The 10,666-nt window shown below is 40.1% G+C and overlaps 1 protein-coding gene across 1 annotated transcript; it reads right to left on the bottom strand.

Annotated features, from left to right (window-relative positions):
• On the bottom strand, positions 1–10,420 carry LOC110376211 (pneumococcal serine-rich repeat protein). The gene is made up of 3 exons (XM_021334612.3): positions 10,329–10,420; positions 8,094–8,793; positions 1–6,680 (listed from the first exon to the last, which is right to left on the bottom strand). Exons 1-3 carry the CDS (start codon positions 10,335–10,337, stop codon positions 250–252), a joined length of 7,140 nt encoding a protein of 2,379 aa, XP_021190287.3. The 5' UTR covers positions 10,338–10,420; the 3' UTR covers positions 1–249.
• Between the last annotated feature and the right edge of the window lie 246 nt (positions 10,421–10,666).

Below are 10,666 nucleotides of genomic sequence, written 5' to 3' on the forward strand. Positions count from 1 at the left end.
ATTCTTAATTCATTTCTTGGTGTCCACTTCATTTCACAAAAAGTACTATATTATTTAAAATCTAATTTATGAACTGTTAAAAACCGAATTATACTATGTTACAAAAAAGAAACATCATTTTCATTCATCATTATATCATTTTTAATAGAAGTACATATTTATCTTGTTATATTATTTTCAGTTTCTATCAGTTCATATTCACATTGAAGTTTTCAAACGTTACATAATATCCAGTCTATATGGCACTGTTCAATAATGATATCCAGTTTTATCATCGAACCTAGGAGGATCCCTTGGACCTCCGAACTCTTCTGATTGACCTACAAATCCTTGGTTGCTAAGTATTTCGTACCCTTGGATAGCTACAGGCGTTTGAACAGTCGAAACGGCAAAACTCTCTGATTGACCGTTAAGATTACCTCCTACACTAGAAGGTAAGCTGGCTTGAGCTGAGCTAGAAGCAACGGGCTGCTGAGTGCCTATGAAAACACCAGGAGCTTGCTGAATAGTGTATTCAGGCGTAGATCCTACAACCGATTGGCTGCCAGAATTGAACGAAGAATGGAACTGCTGTCCATTAAACTGTGCTAAGCCACTTGGCTGACTCGGTTGAATTCCGAATTGAGAAGTAATGACCGCTGAAGACTGACTCTGGGAACTTGATCCCTGTGAAGACCCAGCACTCGCTGGCTTGAAAGATTGACCATTGTTGAAAGTCGATAGAACTGGACCATTGACTACTGGTTTGGTAGACTGAACACCAAATTGTGTTGAGCCCTGGGTCTGTTGGAAACTACCCTGGGTTGAAGAGATGCCAAAGGAGTTAAGAGGCCCGCTGTTGATAGGTGTTTGTACTGTGGACACTACTGAGTTAAAGTTTGATTGACCTTGCTGCACTTTTTGGCCCTGAGCATTACCTTGGGATCCGAATTGGGTGGTGAACACAGATTGTGGTTGTTGGTAGTTGTAGCCAGATTGTCCACTACCCAATAAGCTTTGGGAACCTTGTCCAGTGGTTAGACTTGAACTTTGAACGCTACTTTGACTTGATTGGATTCCGACTGACTGTCCGGCCTGGAAGGCAGATCCCTGAGAGCTGGCTACAGGTTTTTGGGGCTGGTTAAACTGAGTTTGTTGGAAAGTAGATTGTGTTGATTGGAACCCAACAGGTTTTTGAGACGCTAAACCAAATGAGCTCTGAACACCGAACTGTCCTGTGCCTACATTAGACTGTGTACCCTGACCAAATTGAGATTGGCTATTTAGCTTTTCTGAAGATTGTGTGTATTGCGACTGTTGGTAGTTGTTTTGAGATAGGGAACTTACTAATGGTTTTTGGGTAGTCGAAACAGCTTGGTTTTGTACTCCAAACTGAGAGACTTGGCCTGTTTGCGTGTTGCCAAATGACGCTACGTTGTTCGAGCCTGAGCTAGACGCGAATGCGCTTGCTTCAGCCTGTGGCTTTTGCCCAAAGTGTGCTGGTGTGGAACCGAAACGGACCGGGGTAGCTGTCGTACTAATGGTCTGGAAGCCTGAACCAATGTTCAGTGGCTTAACACTTTGGGAAACTGTTGTTAAGGCAGGAACATTACCTTGAGATAGTTGTGATGTCTGGCCAAACTGTGATGATGTTGAACCAAACTGCGCTGATGCTTGAGAGCTTTGAGAACTTCCTACAGGTTTTATTCCGGATTGAGTAGACTGAATAACTTGACCTTGAGAGCTACCTTGAGTAGACTGACCAAGCTGAGATCCAGAAGAACTAGAGAACTGAGATTGGAAGCCGGACCCCGAGGTTGATGAAGATCCAGAAATTTTGTTACCGGATTGAGAAGTTTGTCCTAATTGGGTTTGAGAAGCTACACCTGCGCTTAACTGTGGTTTCTGTCCATACTGCGAATTACTGAATTGAGTGTTCTGACCGAAACCAGTCAGGCCAGACTGTGAGGTCTGCACAGCTTGTCCTTTAGATCCTGTGTTTGTTGTGTAAGAGAATCCTTGGGACGATGATACTGGTTTTTGACCGGCTTGTAAGCTACTGAAACTGGATGATGTTTGTGAATGTTGGTTAAAAGAACTAGTCTGCACAGTGCTTGAAGGTTTTTGAGCAAATGTAGACTGACCGAAAGTCGACGTTGATCCGGTACTTATTTGGGGCTTTTGATTGAATTGAGAGCCAGCTAATTGTGACTGCTGGAATGTTGAACTAATTTGGACAGGCTTATTAACGAATTGTGTAGTTTGGCCTTGGGAGAAAGTGTTTGAGTTAAAGCCTTGAGTTGTTTGTGGTTTCTGTCCAAACTGAGTGCTAGACTGTTGGGATACGGATCCAGTTTGACTAGTGGTACTGGTACTTGTTGGCTTTTTACCAAACTGGGAACTTTGGAAGGTCTGGGAGAACTGAGATCCAGTTGATCCAAATTGGGTCTGCTGGTTTACAGGTTTTGAACCAAAAGACGTTTGAGACGCAGTCGAAGTCAAACTTGAGCCTTGCGATGATTGAGAATTCTGACCAAACTGGGTAGTTGATCCGAATTGGGAAGTTAGCGGCTTCTGACCAAATTGAGAGCTTAGGGAAGGTCGATTGCCAATTGAGGGTTTGGCAGTAGTCGAAGATACGCCGAAACCTTGATTAGATTGAGTCTGTTGGAATGTTTGCGTCGGTTTCTTACCGTATTGGGATGTCTGAGAAAATTGAGAACCTACTGATCCGAATTGGTTCTGTTGATTTACTGGTTTCGAGCCAAACGATGTTTGAGAGGCAGTTGACACTGCACCGGTTTGAGATGTTTGAGAATTCAGACCGAACTGTGAGGAAGTTGATCCAAATTGAGTATTCAGTGGCTTTTGACCAAATTGTGAGCTAACAGACCCTGACTGAGTTTGCTGGAATGTTGATCCAGTTTGTGTGGTGCTGGGTTTGTTGCCAAATTGAGTAGATTGAGCCTGAGTAAACTGGGAACTACCTACACCAAACTGTGTTTGTGATGAAACAGGTTTCTTGCCATATGACGTTTGAGAATTAACGGATGTCAAACTTGAACCTTGGGTAGATTGAGAATTTTGACCATATTGAGAGACAGTAGATCCTACCTGGCTTTGTTGGAATGAAGAACCGAACGGTTTTTGTACATATGATGGTTTAACTGTAGTTGAACCAAAACCTTGGACTGTCTGAGACTGGCCGAATTGGGACGCAGTTGAACCAAATTGCGTCTGCTGTGATGTTGTGCTTGTTTGAGTGTTTACAACAGGCTTGTTTTGGAATGTGCTGCCTTGAGAGTATTTATTGGAAGTAAAACTAGAACCTTGACTTTGCGGCTTTTGGCCAAACTGAGAAGTAGTTGATCCAAACTGTGACTGTTGGTAAGAAGAACCAGTTTGCACGGTACCAACGGGTTTTTGATCAAATGTCGTTTGACCCGAAGTTGAAGCTAAACCTTGAGTTATTTGAGGCTTGACTTGAGAGACGGTTGATCCAAATTGTGACTGTTGGAAGGAAGATCCCGTTTGTGTGGTACCAACAGGTTTCTGTCCAAAAGTAGTACCAGAGGGTTTCTTACCAAACTGAGACTGGCTTTGAGAAAACGCGTTAGCAGTTGCAGTTGAACCTACAGTTGATTGGGGCTTTGTGAACTGTGTTTGTTGGTATTGCGTGTTTGTCGTTGAAGTGAAACTAGACCCTTGAGTTTGAGGTTTTTGACCAAACTGAGAGCTAGCTAATCCAAACTGTGATTGCTGGTAAGAACCAGTTTGAGTAGTGCCAACTGGTTTTTGACTAAATGTTGTTTGACCCGAGGTAGATGCTAAACCACTACTCTGAGTTGTCTGAGGCTTGACTTGAGAGACAGTTGATCCAAACTGAGACTGTTGGAATGAAGATCCCGTTTGTGTGGTACCGACAGGTTTTTGTCCAAAAGTAGTTCCAGAGGGTTTCTTACCAAACTGAGTCTGGCTTTGAGTTAATGTGTTACCAGTTAAGCTAGAACCAGCAGATGTCTGTGGCTTTGTGAACTGAGTTTGTTGGTATTGTGTGTTTGTAGTCGAAGTGAAACTAGACCCTTGAGTTTGGGGCTTTTGACCAAACTGAGAGCTAGCTAATCCAAATTGTGATTGCTGGTAAGAACCAGTTTGAGTAGTACCAACTGGTTTTTGACCAAATGTTGCTTGACCGGAGGTAGATCCTTGAGTGCTCTGAGGCTTTTGGTTGAATTGAGAACCGGCAGATCCAAACTGTGATTGTTGGAAAGTGGATCCTGTTTGTGTGGTTGACAGGGGCTTTTTACCAAACTGAGTCTGGCCTTGAGAGAATGCATTTGCAGTGGCGCTAGAACCTACCGTTGATTGAGGTTTCGTAAACTGTGTTTGTTGGTATTGGGTCGAAGAGAAGCTGGAACCTTGAGTTTGAGGCTTCTGACCCAATTGAGAGCTAGCTAACCCAAACTGCGATTGTTGGAAAGCAGAACCTGTTTGTGTGGTAGCAGAAGGCTTCTTGCCGAATTGATTTTGGTTTTGAGCGAACGCGTTTCCAAAAGCAACAGATTGTGGTTTAGTAAACTGCTGATTTTGTGTGTTTGTGGTTGAAGTGAAGCTAGATTGAACAGTCTGAGGTTTTTGGTTGTACTGTAATCCGGAACTAACCAGAGTCTGTTGATAATTTGATCCGGTACTTTGAGAGCTAACTATTGGTTTTTGACCAATTTGGGAACTTAAAACATTAGAACCTACATTTGTTTGCGTCTGCTGGAACGAAGACTGAGTACCAAATTGTGATGTACTTTGTTGAGCTCCAAACCTGTTGTCGCTCGATACCTGGACTGGCTTAACTTGTGCAGATGCAGAAGAACTATCTTTGTTTGCCTGGGGAGACAGGGTCACTTCTGGTTTGTTGTATTGGTAAACAGTGCCTTGGTATTGCTGTGTTGGTGCCTGAGCACTGCCAGTAGTTTGACTTGTAGACGACTGGGAAAACTGTGCTTGACTTTGGACAATAGGTTTCTGGCTTATTTGAGCTCCAGTGACTCCAAATTGTGCAGTAGTTTGTTGACTAGATGATGATTGACCGAACTGTGTTGATTGAGCTGGTTTGGAATCAAGTTGACTAGACTGGGATGCGAATTGCGCAGACGATGATGAAGTACCGGACGCAAAAGGAGATACGGCAGCTTGAGTGATACCGCTGTTTGATGAAAAGCTCGAGCCTTGATATTGTCCAGTTATTGACGTAGTCTGAGTACTGGGGTATTTTGATCCCTGCGGGGAAGAAGAACTCACGGGGATATTTGGCTGGCGGTTATTAGAGATTGGGATTACAAAAGGTTTCGATGGTTGGTTGTAGTAATACGAATCATCTGCACCCTGTTGTTGGGTAATAGAGGGTTTCTGAGTACTAGACGCGAATGCGGCATCAATTGGTCCAGTTTGGGATGATGATGAGGCAACTGCTGATGAAGCAGGAACGCTGCTGGATCCAAAAGAGCTTAAAGCAGAAGCTTGACCTGAACCTAGGTTACTTTCAAAACCAAAAGAAGGTTTAGTAGGTTTAACGCCCAAGAATTGAGTGTTAGAGCTTCCGACTTGAGTCTTTTGGGATTCAAATCCACTTTGTTGAGATGAAGCCCCGAAAGTGGAAGATCCGGAAACACTAGCTGAAGCTACTGAACTCAAGGGTTGGGCTCCTTGTGCAGAAGACGCAGCAGATGACGAATCAAAACCATTGGGTTTTGAATTAAGGTTTAGTTTACCAGTTGAATCATATTTGCCACTTGAAGGGGAATTTCCAGATTGTTGCCCTTCCCCAAATCGACTTGGGAAAGTATTTGAATTTAATCCTGTGTTAACTCCATTTAATTGCCCACTTTCGCTTCCAGATACGACAGCAGAAGCAGATGCACTCGACGGTGACTGACCGTGCTCGTGAGCTGATGGGGAATTGCCTGAGAGTTGAGATGATGGATAAGTATGCTGTTGAGTCTGAGAGCCTGAGACAGACGCTGACGCACTAGCAGTTGATGGCGCAGAGAGCGATTCACCCGCAAACGACTGAGATCCGGATTGTAAGCCATATGCTTGCTGGCCAGCTAATCCGAAAGAGTTTGACGGAGCATTGAATTCATTCTTAAGTCCTGATCCTACACTACCGGTAGAAGCGAAAGCACTTGCACTACCTGATCCCGTAGCAACCGCGGAACTGAAGGCTGAGTTAGGCGAGTTGTCAAAATTAGGTATCCTTAATGGAGAACCGAATCCTGATTCTAAAAATTTCTGACCACCCTGTTGACCTATTCCAGTTTTTTTTTCAAATTCAGTTTGAGACTTTATTGCACCACCTGGTCCAAAGCTTCCTAAAGTATGGCTAGCCTGAAGGTTAGGAGAACCAGACTGTCCAAATTGTGCTTCAAAAGAGGAGCTGTGTCCTGAAATTTGACTTTGATCCTTGCTTCCAGATACTTGGCCAAACCCTTGGGCAACGCCTCCTTGTGCAGACTGACTCAAACCTGCTTCGGGTTTGTAAGATCCAATGAGTACCCCAGATGTTGGTCTAGTTGCTTGGCTAGACTGACTGGCGTACGCACTACTTGAAGAAGTTGAGACTCCGCCGTTTGCTGTCGGCCTACTATTGTTGTCACCATTGCTTGAGTAATCGCCTTCATCATTGTATTTCTGCGCATCGTACGAGCCTGTAAATAAAAATGAAAGTTGTAAGCAATTTGTCAATGACTGATTCGTATGTCACTGGAACATTTATCAACTCACACAAAAGCCTTACATGTGTGACGATACCGAATTTGTGAATGAAAAGTTTTTTGGTGAGCTGCATTGACGTAATGATTTGTCGGCTCTTTCATATTATTTGAACTGATCTTTTTGAGAGCATATTTTGACACATGTTATTGTGTCCATGTGACTCACACCTACTTTAAAAATGAAAAATGAACTTTTTAACAAACAAACAAACATTATAATGTAGGTCACTATCACTAACCAAAACTAGATGTACTTAAAAGCAATGAATACAAAAATAACGAGACATCAACTGAAAAGATTAAACCAGGAAAAAACAAAAAAAAAACAGCCATATAAATTGCAATAACCGTAAACCTCAATTTTGAATGATGCGGTGAGGTAAATATTACGCACTGGTATGCAATCTGAGGCAGACGCCAATCTTCCGCTTAAAACTTCCGTGATATCAGGAACTTAAATTGTTATGTTAACAACAATCACAGAATAGGTTAACTTAATATCTGTGCTTCAAATAATAATGCAGTTCCAACAACAGATGAATAAATAAATAATAATAGTAGTAGTAAGAATTTCAATAAAATATATGTTTTAAACAAAATCGAATTGTTATGCAATATTCGTGAAGATAAAGATGTAATAATGTAAATTGTCTAGTCACGTCAGTTGGCGCATAAAAATTTTAAATTTATCACACATTTCTGGGATCAACTTTTATTGTTGGTTTGAATTGAGATTGCATATTATGTATTTTCGGTGGTTTTAGCCTTGAGGGATAAATTGAACCACAATCCCATTCATGTTAATTTTGTGAATGATAAGAATTAAGTACTGGATGCTGGCATGAATGTAAAATATCTATAAGTGTACAAACATTCTATTTAGGAAATTCCCAATAAATAATAATAATGACAGATGAGAAAGAAGAATAAGCTAAACCGGTTCTCCTAATTATGTAAATGAAAAAGCAAAATAAAGATCACCCGATATGGAATTAATTAAATTAAATCAATTTTACCACTAATAATGAAGACGTGTGTTTGGCATTTAAATAAATTCACGAAAATAGACTTAGTCATCAAAACACTGAGTTAAAATTCATAATTATACATATCAAGTCAGGTATTTAGACATACCTACCGGTTTGTGATTATAAAACCAAAAATAGTAGAACGTTGTTATTCGCTATTAAGTGCATCTATGATAGTACCTACATTTGTTCCAAAAGTGGCATATCAAAACATCAAAATTCAAATTGGTACACTAGCCTAATTTTTGCTACAGTTCGTGGTACCTAATCAGAATCAACCAGGGATGACAGAAATTAAAATAATAATAATAACACTTACCATCATCTACATGGCCGGCAGCTTCCTCTTTAGCATTTTTCTCCAAAGACTTCAAGATCTCTTCAGGAATTGGGTGTGGTGTCGGCAAGTGCTGTCCTTGTGGCTTGTAGCCATCTTTATCAGCTGTATACGTCACACTGTAAGTTTTGCCATCATCCCCTTTGTAGGAATAACCACCCTGAGCTTGCACACCACCTGAGGCAACTCCATTTTCTCCAACAGATATTCCATTGTCGGTCTCGTAGCCATAGCTATAGTTTTCTAATCCTACGTCACTTGTGAACTTTAAGTTGCTGCCACTCTTTTTGTCAGCTTCAGAACCAGCTGTTTCTACAAATGATCCAAAGCCAGGTGCTATTCTAGTGTTGGCTCCAAAGCTTCCCGATCCAGTAACAGAACCAGTGAATGCGGCATCTCCGACTTTAGAGTCTTTTGAACCGTAGGAAGCTCTAGGTCCTCCTAGACCAGTAGGCTCAGGGCCTGACGTTCTACTGCCAGGGTTAGCTGCATCTACAATCACGCCTTGGACGTCATTAGTGTAGCTGCCAGTGGGAAGTCCACCAGCGACTTGGTTGGCTCCGTCTAAGGGAGCCAGCAAATCGCCGAGGCTACCTCCAGCGGTCCTGGCTGAGATTGGCGGCAGGTAGCCCGTGTCGAGCTTCGCTGCGCCACATACCGCCGCTAAAGCGGTTAATATTACCTGTAAACAAAACATTGTTGATTATACACATAGAAGAATATATACATGTTGAAATATAAGTGAAACATTCTACGGAATTTGGCTAAAAATAAAATGTGCCAGTTGTCACTGCATCAAGATTTATACGATAGCATCAAACGACGTGAAAAAAACGTAACATGCTTGCAGTTTTATGTATGTAAGTCTGTGTAAAAAGGTTTCAAGACAACCTCGAGGTGTCCAGTTTTGAAGATGGACTATCCCACAGACAGGATGCGTACGTCAAGAAAAATGTTAAGGTTAAAGTTCAAATGTTAACATCATGTGATAATATGTAAATGAGGTAAAAAATATATAGTCCTGTTTTACCACTTTTTTAAGTTAGATATTTGTCAATATAGCAAAAGGCGGTATCAAGCTTTGAATCCTAAATAAGTGTGTTGAGTCATGATTCACGCAATTTATCACAATGAGAAAATAATGGATGTTTTAAGTAACGAATGCGTGTGGGTGGAATTTTAAAGCTTTTAATGAAAAAACTAGATTACATATTAATTAAGTGAATATTCATACGTTTCTTTGACATTTCCATTAATATTTTTAGATGTTTTTAATTGAATAGCAACTAACATCAAGCTTGTTCTCGTCAAATGGGTAGGCAGATAAGTTCTAATCAAAGAAATTTTTTTTTTTCAATTTTTAAGAGCGTAGTGCAGATTTTGGATTTGAAATATTTTTAAAATCAGTGTTTCCTGTATTATCAATTAAGAGCAACGTTTTTGCATAGAGTAGATCTGTCCAGTTATTAATTGGTCGGAAGCGATCGATTTCTTTAGTAATGTCTATAGATCACGCAAATCATAAACGCAAACTTTATACTTTTTCAGATGTTTTGGCAGAGCAATAATATTTTGATATTTTGATTTCTTACTAAGTCATGTTTTTCTTGAATTAAATTATGTAAATAGGTTTTGATTATTACAGACCACTGAATCTGCCAATATTATTAAATGATTCTGTTTTTGTTATTATATTTTTTCAAATAAGGAGCTTTTGGCCGATAAAATATTTAGAATGAAAATCCTATGTCAATTTCTTGTTCATCCTTCATGACAATGTTTGGGGTATTTATCTTAACCAAAAGCTATATTTTTAGACCAATTAAAAAAATCACATCAACCCTAAGTTAAGGCTTTTTTTACAATTTCTGAATCAGTATTTTTAAACGTAACGGCTTTTCAGTTAAGGCTTCTTTTGATAACATTATTGTGAGCTAATGGCTAATTATAAAGATTTTGACTCCAAAATTATGGTTTTTATTTTACTCATTCAAAAGTTTAATTAAAAATTAGTAATATTTAAAATATACACGCAAAAAAAAAACAATTTGACACAATTTAAGTAAAAGTGATGAAAGCAGCACAGGATAATTCAGAAAACACACAAAAAAAATTAAACTTAAAAAAGTCCTAATTATCCAATATGTTATTACTGTATAATTACACAATTACTAAGAGCACTTATTCACAACACAATGACACAAAAGAAAGTATTACCAAAAACATCGTCCTGATCCCTCTCGAGGGATGCGCGTGCACAGCTGATCCCACTTAAACTGGTGGTACAATGAAGCAACTTTTGCTTTTTATAGCGTTTGAAAACTCTTCTAAAAAACGTGCTTATATCATTTTACATACATAACTTTACCGCTCCCTAACACCTCCAACTGTTTTCGCAACTCTTCTTTCAACTACATACGGTCGAAATTTCTTTGGTCTACACTTTTTGGAAGGCAAAGTTATCGTGGCAAAGATGCGCATATAGTTCCAAGTTCAAGTGCCAACGAATTTGTGGTTTACGCGTTTATATGATTGTTATAAATTCCATATATGTA

Source organism: Helicoverpa armigera, chromosome 15 (genome assembly GCF_030705265.1).
Source record: "Helicoverpa armigera isolate CAAS_96S chromosome 15, ASM3070526v1, whole genome shotgun sequence".
NCBI classification, from domain to species: Eukaryota; Metazoa; Arthropoda; class Insecta; order Lepidoptera; family Noctuidae; genus Helicoverpa; species Helicoverpa armigera.